General features: G+C 43.6%; 1 protein-coding gene across 1 annotated transcript in view; it reads right to left on the bottom strand.

Annotated features, from left to right (window-relative positions):
- The window catches only part of SEC16B (SEC16 homolog B, endoplasmic reticulum export factor), a 37,664-nt gene extending 24,166 nt beyond the window's left edge, over nucleotides 1-13,498 (bottom strand). The window contains exons 1-9 of the mRNA XM_067021172.1: nucleotides 13,145-13,498; nucleotides 11,521-11,633; nucleotides 10,314-10,434; nucleotides 9,446-9,554; nucleotides 8,086-8,230; nucleotides 7,277-7,428; nucleotides 6,821-6,882; nucleotides 5,270-5,405; nucleotides 4,547-4,777 (exon numbers count right to left, since the gene is read on the bottom strand). Of these exons, the coding sequence (XP_066877273.1) occupies nucleotides 4,547-4,777; nucleotides 5,270-5,405; nucleotides 6,821-6,882; nucleotides 7,277-7,428; nucleotides 8,086-8,230; nucleotides 9,446-9,554; nucleotides 10,314-10,434; nucleotides 11,521-11,633; nucleotides 13,145-13,440 (1,365 nt within the window). The 5' untranslated portion in view covers nucleotides 13,441-13,498. The remainder of the gene's footprint in view (nucleotides 1-4,546; nucleotides 4,778-5,269; nucleotides 5,406-6,820; nucleotides 6,883-7,276; nucleotides 7,429-8,085; nucleotides 8,231-9,445; nucleotides 9,555-10,313; nucleotides 10,435-11,520; nucleotides 11,634-13,144) is intronic.
- Between the last annotated feature and the right edge of the window lie 4,175 nt (nucleotides 13,499-17,673).

The raw sequence follows: 17,673 nt of genomic DNA, 5'->3' as shown, positions 1-17,673 counted from the left end.
AGGGAAGCGATGGTGAAGCTTCCAGGTCTGGCCCATAGAACCCCTCCCCGTGCTCAGCCCTCCATGGCCTCTTCCGCGTAGGGCTGGAAGGAAGATGACTCCTGGAAACTTTAGAGACTCTGCATTGAAGATGGTGGAGCCTCCCTACAGCTGAGTCCCTGGGTGAGTACATGGAGGAGGGCTGCCTCATCTTCTGTTCACCTGCCCAGTACTCTTGCATGAAAAGAAAGAGGCTGCTATTATGGTTTGGTTTGGGGGGGGGAGGGGGCGGGGGTTGTTTCTTTGTTTTTGGCTGCACCACGTGGCATGCAGGATCTTAGTTCCCTGACCAGGGATCAAACCCATGCACCCTGCTTTGGAAGCGTGGAGTCCTAACCACTGGACCGCCAGGGAAATCCCGAGGCTGCTGTTATGTTTAAGCCAGTATACATAATAGTTAACCTACCCCCACCTAATACTATAACTAACTGCTTACTATCAAGTGCTTGTTAACTATCAACTTCATACGTCAAATTAATGACACCATTAACTTGGTGACATGGGTTTGAAGCTGCAAATTTTAAAACATACACACACACATATTCACCTCTTCATTTAATTTTCAAAACTATTTAGTAAGAGCTTAGTTTATATGTGAGGTTGACCTAGTATTAATAATTTCCTTAGTGCCCCCCAAATAATGTGATTTTTGGACAGGAGGTCACTAATGAGGTATTTCCACCTCCAAATGAAAATTTATTAGGTTATCCCAACATCTCCCATGTTATCTTCTTTGAAGAGAGAATAAATTTAAACAATCACTGTTAAGAAATTCAGTCTCATATCCAGTGGAAGTAAAAATGACATTAAGATTGCTCTTTTTGAAACAACGAGGTCCTACTGTATAGCACAAGGGACTATATTCAATATTCTGTGATAAACCATAATGGAAAAGAATATTTAGAAAAAGAACATATATATATGTATAACTGAATCACTTTGCTGTACAGCAGAAATTAATGTAACATTGTAAATCAACTATACTTAAATCTTTTTAAAAAGAAAAACAGGTGAAATCTTTTTTAAAAATGCTCTTTTTTATGTTAAACTATTTCATAATAGTATTTTTAAAAGGAGTTACTAATGATTGGTTGAGAATTACTAGTTTACTCAAAAATCTGCATCTCCAAAAATATAATTTAAGAATAAGTGAAGAAATTGAGAACTTATATCAAGGATGTCAATCTCACACAATGCCAGAAATAAGACCCCAGTCAAGTGTTAAAGGTTTTAAAGATATTGTGGTGTCCAGCTCCTCATAGATCACCCTGAACTGCCATAGTGCTCTACCTACCCACCGCTTACCTTTGGGTCAATGTATGACAGGTGATGTGGTGGGTGATTATAAGCCCAAGCTCAGGCACCAGGCTGCCTAAATCTAAACCCTGGCTTTATTACTTACTAACTTTCCTCCTTGGTAAATACATAAAACAAGAATAGGACCTACTACGAAGATAAATGAGATAATGCATGTAAGGTGTTAAGTGAGTATCTGGCACAAAGAAAGTATTTTTCAAATATTCGCTTTATTGCTATTGTTACGGTCATTATTTATCATTCTTAAGGAAAGAGATTATCACTAATTTATTTCTGTATCCCCCGACTGGGTTCAATGCCTTAGTGGCTGCTTAATAAATGTTTATTGAATAAATTAATCACTGGTGAAATTAGCAAGTCCCTACTATATAATGAATACACATACACACATATATATATACATACATATAGATGCTATAAGTTGATCCCATTAATTTTCACTGAGTATATCTTGCACTCATTTAAAAGATAACATCACATACAAATACATACACACAATTAAAGATTTAAATGTAAAGGTGAAGTCACAAAAGTACTTCAACTTTTTTTTTTTTTTTTTTGCGGTACGCGGGCCTCTCACTGTTGTGGTCTCTCCCTTTGTGGAGCACAGGCTCGGGACGTGCAGGCTCAGCGGCCATGGCTCACGGGCCCAGCCGCTCCGCGGCATGTGGGATCTTCCTGGACCGGGGCACAAACCCGTGTCCCCTGCATCGGCAGGCGGACTCTCAACCACTGCACTACCAGGGAAGCCCTCAATTTTATTTTCATAAGTCAATTTTGAAGCAGGAAAAACCTTTCTAAATATGACCCCAAAAAAGTGATTTTGGACAGAAAATCCTAAAAAAGTAAAACGCTCCTACAAATCAATAAGTGGGGATCGAAAATCCAACAAGAAAATGCGGAAAATCCATGACAAAAAATAATCACAGATTAAAGGATATTCAACTTCATTTATAATGAGAAATGCAAATAACTACTATACATTTTTTCACCTCTCAGATTGGCACATATCCAAAAGTTTGTAAACACACTGGGCTGGTGACAGTATGGGGAGACAGGCACTCTCATACATTGCTGGTAGAGTAATCGGTACAACGTCTAAAAGAGCAATTTGTCAATGTCTATCAAAAAATACAAACCATATACCCTTTGACCCAAAGCTTCCACTTCCACAAACTTTCCTTACATATATTCTCTCCACAGGGCAAAATAACAATGTTATTCATTGCAGCATTATTTGTAACAGCAAAAGACTAGAAATAATCTAAATGTCAATCTATAGAGGTTTAGTTGAATCAATTATAATTTATCTATAGAAACCTATGCAGCCGTAAGAAATAATAAGGAAGGTATTTATATACTATAAGGAACAGGAGTCAGCAAAATGTGGCCTGAAGACCAAATTCAGCCCACTGCCTGTTTTGGTACAGCCCACAAGCTAAGAATAGTTTTTACATTTTTTAATTTTTGGAAAAAATCAAAAGAAGAATAATGTTTCATCACATGAAAGTGATATATATTTCAAATTTCTATGTCAATAAACGAAGCTTTATTGAAACACAGCCACACCCATTTATTTACAGATTGTCTGTGGCTGCTTTCAAGGGACAACAGCACAGTTGAGTAGAGACCCCATGGCCTGCAAAGCCTAAAATATTTATTGTCTGTCCCTTTACAGAAAAAATTTGCCAACCCCAACATAGAGTGTTTCCTAAAGTATTTTACTAAATAATAAGAGGAAGGTAAAGAAATGGTACATAGTATGCTATAAGGGAAAAAAGGAGAAAATAATTATATATGCAGAAAATATCTCTGGATATTTCAATGAGAGAAATTGCATGGCTGGGAGGGGATGGGGGAGAGCATCATTTCTCCCATTATATCCCTTTCATCTTTTGATTTTTTTAATTAGATTGATTCAAATTGATTTCAATCATATATTCAAATATTTAAGACTTTTGTAAAATGTAAGTTCAACTTCAAAATTAAACAAGGCATAAAATAATAGGGAAACACGTGAGGTGATGGATGTGTTAATTATCTAAATGGGAGGAATCCTTTCACAATGTACATGTATATCAAACCATCACATTGTACACTTTAAATATCTTACAATTTTGTCAAATATACCTCAATTTAAAAATTTTAATAAATAAATTCTAATTTACATATCAAAAACTAAACAAGGCCTCACTTCATCAGTGGAATTAAAGTATTCAGTATTGATAGGTATATTTTAGATATAACTGATGGGGATATCATCTGTAAACAAACTTTCTGGAAACTGATTTAGTGTATATGTGAAGAACCTTTTAAAAGTGCATAGCCTTGGGACTTCCCTGGTGGCACAGTGGTTAAGAGCCCACCTGCCAATGCAGGGGACATGAGTTCGAGCCCTGGCCTGGGAAGATCCCACATGCCACGGAGCAACTAAGCCCGTGCGTCACAACTACTGAGCCCGTGCTCTAGCACCTGTGAGCCACAACTACTGAAGCCTGTATGCCTAGAGCCACAATTACTGAAGCCCATGCGCCTAGAGCCCGTGCTCCACAACAGGAGAAGCCACCGCAATGAGAAGCCCATGCACCACAACAAAGCCTAGCCCCCGCTCGCCACAACTAGAGAAAGCCCGCACGCAGCAATGAAGACCCAACGTAGCCAAAAGTAAATAAAATTTTTTTAAAAAAATGGTGCATAGCCTTTAACTGAATAGTTCTACTTCCAGGAATGTATCTTAAAAAATCAGCGAAATGTTTATACAAGATGTTCGAATGGAATAATTTATAATGTGTGACAAGTCTGTACCTAGCCTATATATTCAACAACAGTGAATTGGTTAAATAAAATGTGATACATTCATATAATAGAATATAGTCCATTTTTTAAATGGTACATTTTAATGCCATGAGAGTATTTCACCATACACTCTTAAGGGGAAAAGAAAGAAGTAATTGTATATGTAATTTAATTTGGTTTTTAATATACACGCATTGAAAATACTAGAAGTAAATATATCCAAATGTTAACAGGCATTATCTTTTAGTGATGGGATTATGGGTGTTCTTCTTTTTCTTTGTACCCTTCTGAACTTAAGTGCTATAAAATGAGCATATGTCACTCATACAATTGGGAGGGGTGAGCGGTGGGGATGCCGGTTACTTTTTTAAGCAGAAGCGGGCACAGCACTTGCCTTTTTCCTTCCGTAGTAGAGCAACTTAGTGAATTTCTCCACGATCTGCGCAGGCGTCTCCACGCTGGGGGTAACCTCCCCAGTGAGCAGGTTCCGGGTCCCCAAGCTCAGTACTGGCCGGTCCTCATCCGTCAGGTTGATGAGGTTGGCCACAGGCGGCTGCCGCTTGTACTTCTCCAGCCTCTTGCAGTCCTGCATCAGCAGCTCCGCGATGTCAGACCCCACCACGGACTGCAAGGGAAAGAGGGCCATCCTGGGAGAGAATCCTATTCATCCTCATGCTGGCAGCCCAGGCTGAAGAAGGAAGGCACCAGAGCACCTGCCCTCTTCAGGAGGAGGCTGACATGCAAACACAAGACAGCCCCTTCTTAGATTGTTGTATTTCAAACTCCAGCTTCACTCTCATGCTTCTTTTCTGCCTGTCAGGAGCCACAAAGATGACCAGAAATATGCACACTCCTCTCCTAGGTGTATCATCTGCTTAGCGCAGTAACCCAAGAACTGGGAGATAACCCCAGGCTAGTGGAGAAGGGCAGGGGAAAGGTTAGCATTAGCAAACTGGCATCGACATCTGAGCAGTTCTTCCCCTTGAGGCCATTCGTTGCATCTTTAATGTTACCTTTTATAATCAATCATGCCACAAGCCGAATCTTCTCTCTCCCAGGAAGACTTCAATTCCAACCCAGCCTGCACCTGCCCACCCACCAGCGCGGTGATACTGACCCCGTTCTGCCGACAAAGGAGAACCAACAGTTGCCACAGTAGAGCCGAGTCTCTGCTCCCCGGTGTCTCCGATTTGCGACTCTGTGCTGCTTTCTGCTGGCAAAACGTCATGATGTCCACCTTGTGTACATCTTCCCTATGGAGAGATTTCAGGGAGCAAAGAGTGAGGGACAGGCTCCTCCCCCGGGTAGGACCACAGTCCCCTCCTACAGTGTGAGGGTGTTGCTTGGGCTGGAGATGGGATAGAAGCCTGACAACCCAGGACGGGGGTAGTGAGTCTATAGCTACAGAACAGTTGTTTCCTTATAGAACAGGAAGGGACCTCAGAGATTCTCTCATCCACCCTCTCCATTTTACAGAGGAGGAAACTGAGGCCCAGAGACCTGAAATGACTGTTTGGTAGCAAGGAGGAGCACAGACTTTGGGCTCAGACAAGCCTGCATTTAAATCTAGCCAGCCACTTCTCAGCTTACGCAAGTTTCTTATCTCCTCTGAGCCTCTGCTCTTTTCGCTAAAATAGGAATAGTTTAAAAGTCTACCTCCAACTCAGTATCTTGTAATAACCTATAACAGAAAAGAATCGGAAAAAGAACAGATATATATACATATGCATATATATCTATATGAATTACTTTGCTGTACACCTGAAACTAACACAGCATTGTAAATCAACTATATTTCAAACTAAAAATTTGTTTAAAGTCTACCTCCGTACAAAAAGGAATTAGCCAATTGTGTAGTGTATATAAGTGCTCAATAAACAGGAATTATTATAAGCTTGAGATCATTCAATGAAATCAATCAAACTGGGAGCAGTACCCTAGTGTCCAAATACCCAGCTCGGTGCTCTACGCCACATCTGTATACCTGTGTGTAAGAAATGGAGACAACACTCATTTTTACTTGAAGGAACTGTCAAAATACTATGGGGATTTTCTTGGAGGGGGAAGCTTCAGGATAAGAACACATTTACACAGTAGTGATGATATTTTATGGGCTTCGGTGTGCGTTATCTCACCTCTGACACCAGCCAGGACTCCTCTCTGCACGACAAAGAGCAGCCTGAATATTTATCAGTAACATGACTAGCAATGTAAAAGCAGTTCTAGCTCAATCCTGCAGAGGGCAGACTTGCACACTGTCCAGTAACTCAAATGCTGGCCATGTTACTTATCTCTCCAGAAAAAATTTTTCCATATGATCCACTTGCCTATGATTTCCCAGGCTGTGTTCCACTCTTCTACCAGTTTAAGTACTATTAAGTACACAGAACGCTAAAGCCCCTTACCATGTAGGCTTTGTAAAATAGAACTGATTTCAGATTTTTAAACCTTTAAGTTAATTTTTCTTTCTGCCTTTCAACACTCAAATTGCTTGTCAAAATGGCTTAGGCCACATTTGGCTCCAACTTGTAGCACGGAGATTCCACTCCAACGGGGAGAGACATTTTCTTTCAAGGAAGTCAAGAACAAATCCCCAAAATGCTGATCTGGGCAGGAAGATTTTATAGGTTTCAAAAGCCCTTATTTTGCAGCTCTTATGGTAATTTACCTAATCAGGGGTCCTGAGAAAGTCCTCATCTTTTCTTGTTCCTCAGAATCATTAAGAATAACCTGGAACAAAAAATCAAGTTAGGTCTTCAAGACTATGTCCCCCCAGTACCCCATTGCTCAGTCAAGTCCAGCATCAGAACCCAGAGCCGTGATCCTAGGATGTGGCTCAGTGCCTCATGGAGATAGCAGAGGACAAAAATGAGCTCTCTAGTTGCTGAATATGACCCAATAGCATCTCAGGAAAAACAGAAGTCTAGTATTACTTCTCTCACAGAAGAGCCCCAGCCATTCCTTCATACACACACACACACACACACACACACACACACCAATTCATAGGGTGCATGACCCAGTCCCCTCCAAGAGCACCCTATTCCTGGAGTTGCCCAGGGCTCAGGCAAAGGGAAACAGGCAGCAGAGTGCTGACATTCCGAGGACACAGAATCTTGTTTACCTCCATGCTGTGCAGTTCAACAAGGGCCGTCTGTCCATCACTGGGAGATCTGGGACCCACACACACCAGCTGACCTCCTGGCCCAAAACTCACAGGCACGTGAGGGATGTAGAACTTCATGGGTGTCTTGGGACCAGCTGCCGAGATGTCCTCTGACCAACAGACACAGATGGACACTGTTAGCATTACTGTCACTGCTTTGCTTTACTTTAGAAATACTCCACAGACACACTTCTTTCCAAATTCCACCTGGGACCAAGATAAGATTCTGGATGGGCTACATAACTAGAAGAAGCCCATGCTCCGAGTGAGATCTGAACCTCTGAGAATATGTCAGAATATAATGCAAGGAGTTGATGGTTTGGTGCAAATGATAATGTACCAGGGCCAGACTCCCAGCAATGGTGACACGCTGGGTACTCTGGCTCTCATAGCCCCAGTACTCAGGGCAAGTCTCCTACATCCAGACCTTTGTGACCTGCCTTCACTTTCCCAAACTGACTCTGGTCTTTACTTTCTTCACCTATTACCTAACAGTACCTCTGAGTGCCTCCTCTCCCAGCCTGAAGATGGCTAGGGGCAGTGTTCCCTTCCAAGAATCAGCTATGATGCAATCTCCAGTACCAGAGAAAAGGGAGGAAATGGAGCCAAAGTTGGCCACTCTGCTCAGGAGACCTACCTACACAAAGGAGGCAGACAAATGGTCTGCTCTTGGAAATACAGGGCAAAGGTAACTTTTCAAGACATGTGCCACCCCAGCCCTCTTCTCAACAGACTCAGACAACTCGTTTGATCACTTCAGTACCCACCAGCCTGAACTGGACTCCAAGCTGCTGCAGCCATGGGGTCGTACAGCTCGGGGGCATCAGTCATGTACTGACTGAGCTCATAGCTGCTGGAGGTGAGACCAGACTCGTGCTGCCGGAGAAGGTTGGACTCCTCGGTCAGTGATGGCTGGAAATTAAAAACAACAAAACACATGGGAAGAATCAGAAGCACTTTCAGAGAGACAGTCCCCCCAAGTGTTTCTTCAAAGCAACAAAATTCAAACTTTCAAATAAATTAATGAATGTGGATGTGCTGAAAGGAAAAGAAGGGATCATTCAATTGACGTGTTTGCTAAAGGATTCACTGTGGCCTAGTGGGAAGCATGCAGGTCCTGGGGTCAGGGAGGCTGAATTCAATCCCAGCTTTTTCAATACCAAGTGCTGTGAACTTGAACAAGTGACTTAGACTCGCTGAGCTCAGGACCTTTATCTGCAATGTAGATAATCATACCTACCCTATATAGTTCAAGTACTTACTCTTGCATTCATTCACCAACTGTTTAATGAGCACTTACTATGCCCCAGGGGCTATGCTTTCCCCAAGGATACAGGTGTACAAGAAAAACACGGAACTTACATCCTGAGGACTGTAAAACAATGGATGCAAACAATGGATACTAAAGCTCTTTGTCCACACTGTAAAGTGCTGTACGTGTGTATGGCTGCTGTTATTGTGTTGCTGTTACTGTTAGTCATAATAGGTGCCCTGCCCTGTGAAGCATCAGGTGTACAGAAGAAACTGTCCCCACAAATCATACAAATCTCATCAGGGATACAAAATTAATACAAGACTGTCAAAAATGAAGAGCTTGTCTCTGTAGTATGTTTGTAACTTTTCCATAAATATAAAATTATTCCAAAATTTAAAGTTTATTGTAAAAAAAAATTCAAGAGCTCCATTTTGTAACCCAGCTGGTACACACAGTAAGATTTTAGAAAAGAGAGATGGAAGAGTCAAGAAAAGTTCTACTTTTCAGACCTGAATTAAAAGATTCTAGCAACTTCCCACTTCCTGGGTAAACCGAATTGCTAATCCACCGGGGCACCGGTGACAGCCTCTTCTCTTTCCTACCTTGGAGTGACTTGGGTGACATTTCCTGATCCAGCCAACTTGGCAAAAAACTACAAAAGGGCCAGATCAGGGCCCCAGATCCAGAAGACTGAAACAGGGGGCAGGGAAAGGAAGAGGTGGGGAGAGGCTCTGCCAATTGGGGAGGAATGGGACCCCTCAGACTGCTGGCCACTGGGGACCCTGCCCCCCGGGGCCCTGCTCTGCCCCTACTGACGAGGGCAGGTGTGATGCACTGTCACAGACCACCAGCCCCATGTCACTTCAGGTTACCTTGTTTTTCTGGGCCCCAGTTAGCAGACTCTCCAGAAATAAGTCCCCAGGCCTCTCTTGTCCAGAGTTAGAAGCAGGACTGTCTTTATAAGGGTTCCAATGCTTAGATCTGTGGCAAAATGACAGGAGCAGGTGAGAAGGGGTCCAGGGCAGGCCAGCAAGCCTGAGCTGCTCTCTGCTGGAGGCTGTTCTGCTGCAAAGCGTGGGCAGGTGTCGGGTTGGCCCGTGTGACGCAGGGAAAAGCCTTGTCCTCCACTTCTCCGCCTCAGTCTATTAGACCAGAAAAACAGGAGCTCCTGGGGTTCATAGTACAGTTACTAGAAGTGGCCGCAAACCCTGCAGAGGAGGCTCAGTCTCTGTAGACTGACGTCCTGGAATAAGTTAAATCAGAGCAGCTGGGTTGGTGAGTTCCAGGCAGGGGTAAGGCACCAGGTCTAAGGGCACCAGACAGGTGCTTAAACAAAATGCTGTTCCCTGCTCACCTTATCCCACGGGAGAGTCCATTCTCAGGGCACAGGAGGGGGCAGAGGAGAAGCACCCCAGCCCCAGGCAGGACCCAATCAGGAGAACTTCTGCAAGGCCACATCTGTTCCGAGGCCAACATAGAATTAAGGCCCTCCTCTAAGATGGACCTCAAGTAATCTCACAGGTTTTGGGAACCACCTCTCAGAATTAAGAATCCCTCCTCCTAGTGTCCATGTGAACAGCTGGTCCCAGCCAACCCTGGCTACTCTCACAACCCTGTGGCCAGAACAAAAGCAGATGGGCTCCTGAAGATGAGGGACCAGCACCAGATGACATAAGGTTTGCCTAACATAGCCAGCGTTTGGCTGAATCATGTTGAACCGGCCTCTCCTTTCACACTTACTGGAACTGGGTCTCACTATTTGTTCCAAACGGACTATTCTTGTTTTCATGTTGGTGTTCATTCAGGTACTTTTGATCTTGATCATCTTCATGCCAGATATAAGGACTCCCTTGCCTTGGCACTGCACCCTCAGAAGAAAACAAAATGAAGACAGGTCACTTCCTATTCCTAAAAGTTCAGAAAGACACTAGCAAGCCATGAAGCCGAGTTACTGGAGCACAGCAGGTATAAAAACATACAATCATCCCTCCATGTCCATGGGGGGGATTGGTTTCAGGACCTGGGGAAGTTCAAGTCCCTTATATAAAATGGTGTAGTATTTGCATATAGCCTATGCACATCCTCCATATACTTTAAATCATCTCTAGATGAATTATAATGCCTAATACAATGTAAATGCTATGTAAATAGTTGCAAATAGAATGTAGGTACTTATGCAAATAGTTACCTACAAGCAGCAAATTCAAGTTTTGCTTTTTGGAATTTTCGTTTCTTCGAATATTTTCAATCGTCAGTTGGAGGCAGACCCGCAGATTCAGAGGGCTGACCATATTTGCCAAATGGAGCAAAGTTGATACGTAAAGCCAACAGTGAAAGTCCATAAGATGCATCTCTCTGAACCAATTAGCACGGCTCTATACAATGGTACAACAGTGGGGTTCCTATGTGTGTGCACGGATGTTTGTGTTTTCAACGTTGAAACAGGTTTCTCTTTGCTAGCGGGTCAGAAGATGCCCTTAGTACCTACCTAAAGCCTTACTATTGGTGTAAGGTTTAAATTCTTTTTTGTACATATCTGCCTCCCTCAGGGTAAATGATGGTCAGACTCATTACAGCCCAGTCACACACTTGATGACTTCACTGTTAAGAACTGACTTCACTGTTACTTGGTCAGAGACTATAATCTTAGAAGAAAAATATGGATGAAGTACAAACTATCCACAATACTAGTAATGTAGTAACAGTTTCATTGCCATCATCTACACGTACAAAGAAAGATGACTCTTTTCTATCTCTTCTTCTCAAGACATTTAGCAGTAGTGTCATTGCTGTGGCCTCATCTGGCCAAGAAAGAAGCAGGTGAGGCTGGGGCTCTACCTCAGCCGAGCAGGAGGCCCAGGGTGTGGTTCCAAGCACAGCCCCTTTGCCCTCTGCCCTATCCAACCAGCTGTACCATCCCCAAGGCTTCTTGGAGATTATTCCATACCTCTTTCTTCCCGCAGCTGCTGCGGGTGTCCATGGTAGTAATAACTTCCATAAGCATATTCTTCCCTTAGGGCTGGAGAGTGATAGCTTTGATATAGATCCTCAATGCCCGGCCTAAAGAATCACAAAGAAGGCCAGTCATTCAAGGATGAGCATGGTAAAGAGAAAAACCAACGGAGGACTTGACAAACGAAACCACTTCAGAGGACAGAATTGTGACCCCCATCTAGAATCTGCTCTAAAGCCACAGTTCATTCTGGATCCCATAACCAAAAAATCCAGAATCAGAGCAGGAGTAGGACCGCTGTGTCAGAACAAGGCTGCAATTTTTTTTTTTTTTTTGGCAGTATGCGGGCCTCTCACCGCTGTGGCCTCTGCCGTTGCGGAGCACAGGCTCCAGAGGCGCAGGCTCAGCAGCCATGGCTCACAGGCCCAGCCGCTCCACGGCATGTGGGATCTTCCCGGACCGGGGCACGAACCCGTGTCCCCTGCATCGGCAGGCGGACTCTCAACCACTGCACCACCAAGGAAGCCCAAGGTTGCAATTTTTATAGCAAAACCATAGCCAAGTGTCTCATTCTCCCTCCCCATGGTCCCTCTTACTCCTCCAATACACACACAACTAACAACACAAAATATTATCTGAGAAAACCCTGCTCTGGCATCACCTTAGGAAACCCCTTCCCAAGAAGACTGTGTAAGTGCCCCATATACCACTGTAATTCCCATGCACATTATAGATGGCAATGAGATGAAAAAGTCAAGTTGGACCATCTTAAATCTGATTGCTTTCATTGCCTCTGTCCTTAGCATACCTTCCTTCGAGAATTCAACAAAGGAACGTCATGTTGTTAGTATCTTTATCAATTAATAATTCTTTACTATTTCATAGGGGCAGAATTTTTTACTATAATTGTCATAATTTCAACCCTGAATCTGGAGGCAGGAAAACATCACCCCAGCTGAAAAAGTTAAAGTAGAAAATAGATGGCTTGCAACATTCCATAAAATATGAAGTCCAGGAGGAGGAACTCCAGATTCTTCTCCTAGAATTACCTCACTGAGACCTCTTCATTCTGAATTTGGAGCTACAAGCTTGTATCTGCTTTCTTTGATTTTTTTTAAGTTCCCATTCATTCACTCAATATTTTTTTTTTTTCTGTACCCATCACACTCTAGGTGATGTTCTAGGCACTAGGGCTCTTCTTGGTGCTGGTGGGTCAGTGCTAACCCTGGGTCAGAGTCTTCCAAAGAGGATAAGGAACTTTTTCTAGAGATCCATAGGAAAAGCTTTTCCAGAGTCTACAAATATTGCCTTTTGTGATCCCAGAGTAAGAGGGTCTCATCTGCTATCTTGAATTTCATCATTCTTTCCACCCTCTCCCCCATCACCCAATCACATTGTGATGGCTTCCTTAAGAAGCTCCCCTAGGGGATAAAGAAAGGAAAATATTATATTTTCAGCCACCAAAACCCAATTTGGGAGAGGAAAGGGTGTAGCTAAGTCAGTGTAGTAGGGTGGAGAAGGAAAAAGAGAAGAAATAAAAGGAAAAGGAACAAGGAAAAGAGCAATCTGTTTGTAAGCATTTAGGAGAGCTGGGTCAATTCCAGCTCTAAACCCATACCTTGAATACAACTGACTTGGATAACCACGTTTATAATAGTCAACCCTGGACACAGGCTGATGCCATTCCCCAGGCCTGGACACATAATGAGGCTGCTGGTGGTCTGCCTCAGGGTCCTGCCGTGGTTGGGGGCTCCTGCCCATGTCTTGTCTTTGATGGACCCTCTCTCCATTGTGCCAAGAGTGACGAATAGGCCGATAGTATCTATCTCTCTGAAGCCCTCGGTCTGGATCCCTTGATGGTGCTGGGGGCCTCCCCGCTGGCTGAGGCGGCCACTGGGGAACCCAAGGCTCCATCCCTGACCTTCTGAATTTCTCTCGTGTTTCGAGTCAGTTGTGTAGTTATTTTATCTTCCTACAGACAAAACAGAAAGAAAACAATTATCATCATTTTAGGCCTATATCCAAACATGAAGGTTAGTTAGGTTTTGTGAAAGAAGCACCCTATGGTCCTCAAAATCTTCTATCTAAAACAAACCACACAGGCACTGATACAGAGATATCTGAAAAAATCTGAAGGAGATATTTGAAATAAATAACAGGCTAGACAACTATCCTGATGTTGCTATAAAAATTTTAAAGTATATTTGGAGCAACAATAGATGTGGGAGTCATGGGAGAGAGAACAGTAATAGATGAAGCTCCAAAACACTATCAAAGTATCCCAATTAAATACATGTGTGCTGGACTTCCCTCATGGTGCAGTGGTTAAGAATCTGTCTGCCAAAGCAGGGGACATGGGTTCGATCCCTGGTCCGGGAAGATCCCACATGCCGTGGAGCAACTAAGCCCACGTGCCATGGCTACTGAGCCCGCGTGCTGCAACTACTGAAGCCCGTGCACCTAGAGACTGTACTCTGCAACAAGAGAAGCCACTGTAATGAGAAGCTCGCACACCACAACGAAGAGTAGCCCCTGCTCGCCACAACTAGAGAAAGCCCATGCGCAGCAACGACGACCCAACACAGCCAAAAATAAAATAAAAATAAAATAAACTTTTAAAAATACATGTGTGCTCACATATTCCACCAGTTAATGTTTATTCAACATTTACTGTGGAGGCCCTATGCTGTCATAGAAATAGAGTGGGCCTTAGGCAGAGCTAGACCACAGTTCAAATCCTAACTCTGCCACTTATTAGCTAGTTAAATTTTTCAAGCCTTAATTTCCTTACCCATAAAATGATGACCATAATGAGCTGACAGGGTCACTGTCAGAGTCAGAGATACTTACATAAAGTGCCAAACACTCTGGCTGGCATATAGTAATTGTTCAATAAATAACAGTCAGTGTTATCAGAGATAAAGATTAGGGTAGGACTTCCCTGGTGGCGCAGTGGTTGAGAGTCCGCCTGCCGATTCAGGGGATGCGGGTTCGTGCCCCGGTCCGGGAGGATCCCACATGCCGTGGAGCGGCTGGGCCCGTGAGCCATGGCCGCTGAGCCTGCGCGTTCGGAGCCTGTGCTCCGCAACGGGAGAGGCCACAGCAGTGAGAGGCCCGTGTACCACAAAAAAAAAAAAAAAAAAAAGATTAGGGTAGTGTGAGCAGCTGAAGACATTTCCTAAATAAAAAGGAGCTTAAAGTGACCTCAAGAGACATCTTTTCTGAATCCTTGAAGTCTTAGAAGAACTAGGCCCTATAATCTGGCCATTCCTGCCCTTGCTCCAGGGGAGGCGATGAGACGCGAGTTTGGGATTGCTTCACTGACAGACTAGAGAGCCGTGTCTCAGTAATCTTCCTGGCTGGAGATTTTAAAACCTGGAAGTCTCCCCAGCATCAAACTGATTTTCCCCACTTATGCTTCAAAATGGGAAATAGCTCCAGAGGACAAGATACCTTCCAAGCGTCTCTGCTTGTATCACAGAGCAGCACCTGCGTCCAGCTGCCCCCAAAGAAAAAGCACACATCACACCTTACTGCTGCTCAGGAGTCTCTCTTGTCAGAATACATAGCTCAGTCACACCGCATGTTTCTTCTCCCTTGGGGACTATTTTACTTTGAAAAGTTCTGATCGGATCCAGTCAACTTGCTCCCACACCTGAAACTCCCAGCCCAATATAAAAATGAATATCAGAACAAAAGGTCAAAGGGTGTGTGTTGAAATCAAGATGTCACACTGCTTGAATGCTGCGGAGCCAGGATCCACAGCTATGAGCCAAGAGCTATAAGCAGAACATACCAGAAGAACAAGGCACAGAAGTGCCTTCCACCTCAAGAGCAATCCAGCTCAGGAAAACTTGCACCTTCCTTCCCCTGTCAGCCCACTTTCTTGAAAAAGTCAGGTGCAATGAGAGACTTTTCCAGCAAATCCCAGCAGAGGCCAAATGCCCCAGACACAGTGCAAGGCTAAATGGGTTTTTCCTGAAGGCCCACGGAACTTGATAGCATTTGGATACAAGGAATTTCAACAAGAAGAAAGCTTCTTCCACCTCGTCCCCAGATATTTTCACTAGACAGCCCTTCTCCGACCGCAAAGGCACAATACCCAGTCCCTTTGCCAAAGTCAACTACAATTGATTTTCGTTGCCAAGATATCAACTCCAGCAGGTTAGACCTCAGGTTACAATAAAGGACCCCAAATGAAAAGCACCTAAGATTCTCCAAATGAAGGCATTACATCTACAGTGACAAGTCATACTCACACATCACATAAATGACCTTCCCTGGTCCCAGTAAGGTCAGTATTGCCTTTCCTAATTTGACAGCACAGCAAGTACAGCTAAGACAAAGCAAGCAAGGGCGCTAGCATTCCCACACACCTGCTCTGACGGCTCTCCACCACCTTCCCTCAGCGCAGCTCCAGGAGTGTCTGCTCTCCTCCTGGACACTGTCAAAGTCCAGGTGCCACATCTACCAAGACTTACCTGGCCCTCAGATCCACAGCCTGTCAGCTACCTTTGCCACGGCCTCCATGGAGCCGATTCACAAGGGCAAAGTACAGCGCAGCTCCCCCACTCGGCCAGACCCGGCTTGGAGTATTTGCTCACAACCCTGTCAGAGGCTGCTGCTTCTGTTTGCCTGGTCGTGGGCTGAGCCAGGTTCACTCACATGTGACATGTGACAAAGCATCCAGACCCCCACAGCAAACAAGGAGCAGAGACCTGAGGAAGAGGAAGTGCAGAAAGCCCTGAGGCAGCTTGACCTGGGGAGAAGAGCGACGCCTATGGGTTGTGAACTCCTGGCTCCGCCACGAGTGGCTCTATCGCTCAGCCTCTCAGCTTCTCCTCTAAAAGGGGAATAACAGTACTTAGCTTTTGAGTGTCATCATGAGGAGTACAGGCAGACCTCAGAGATATTGCCAGTTCGGTTCTAGACCACTGCAACAAAGCGAGTCACAAGAATGTGTTGGTTTCCCAGGGTGTATAAAAGTTACGTCTACACAGTCTATTAAAGTGTGCAATAGCATTATGTCTAAAAACCAATGTACCTTAATTTTAAAATACTTTGTTGCAAAAAAAAAAAAAAAGCCAAAACAATTAAATAATAAAATCAAAGATCACTGATCGCAGATCACCAAAACAAATGTAATAATAATGAAAAAGTTTTAAATATGGCAATAATTACCAAAATGTGATGCAGAGACACAAAGCAAGCATTGCTGGAAAAACGGCACCGACAGACTTGTTTGACGCAAGGTTGCCACAAACCTTCAGTTTGTAAAAAACACAGTAAAGTGAAGCAATATAAAAAGAGGTATGCCTGTAAATGTTGGCAAAGTGGCACATGATATATGATTATGTATGCTCTTTAAAAAAGTATTATCTTTTCCTTTCAAAAGAGATGAGCTAATTCTACTGGTTGAGGCAGGCAGAGTACTCACTGGTGGGTAGTAAATGCCCAGTTTGGGTTTTTCTCATTCGTGTTTCTCTTCATTGGATTCTGGTTGTGCATCAATTGTGTTATCTAGGTGGAAGGCAAATTTAAATTCCCAATATTGAACTGAAGGCACTAAGAAGTTTTCTATTACGAGAAAATAATTTCTTTGTTTGAAAAACACATTTCTTTAGGTAAGGACAGAATAGCTCATGTCCACTTCTGAATTAATATTTTAAAAGTCATCAAATCATCATGCTGTACACCTTAAACTTATATGTTACATGTCAATTATATCTAAATAAAGCTGGGGGAAAGTATAAATAAAACTCAGAATTTGCTCTAAAAAGGCTCAAATTGTTTATTCTTTCTTTCAGCAAACACTGAGTCCTTATTACGTATCAGGATTTGACACACATAGACGTGAAGGACACAGCCCTTGGTTCTAAAAAGCTTCGAGGAAATTAACTTCTCATGTTGTTATTAATCCAGGGAAGACCGCCACGGTTGGTCTCATGGTCAGATAGGGTAAGGTACCGAAGCTATGAGATTTTGTCACGGCCCTACAACTGACTCCTAGGGCCTGACAACTGAGTGTAGAATTCTCTGACTCTGGGTCATGGTTTCTTGCCCCACTGGTGAGGTTTGGCTCACTAATGGCTGCACTGCCATTTTTAATCCCCCTGGGAAGAGGTACTGGAGAAGGACACACACATT

The sequence above is a fragment of the Kogia breviceps genome, chromosome 1, assembly GCF_026419965.1.
Source record: "Kogia breviceps isolate mKogBre1 chromosome 1, mKogBre1 haplotype 1, whole genome shotgun sequence".
In the NCBI taxonomy this organism is placed as follows: Eukaryota; Metazoa; Chordata; class Mammalia; order Artiodactyla; family Physeteridae; genus Kogia; species Kogia breviceps.
Note: the sequence above shows the minus strand (reverse complement) of the source record. Positions and strands in the feature narration are given on the sequence as shown.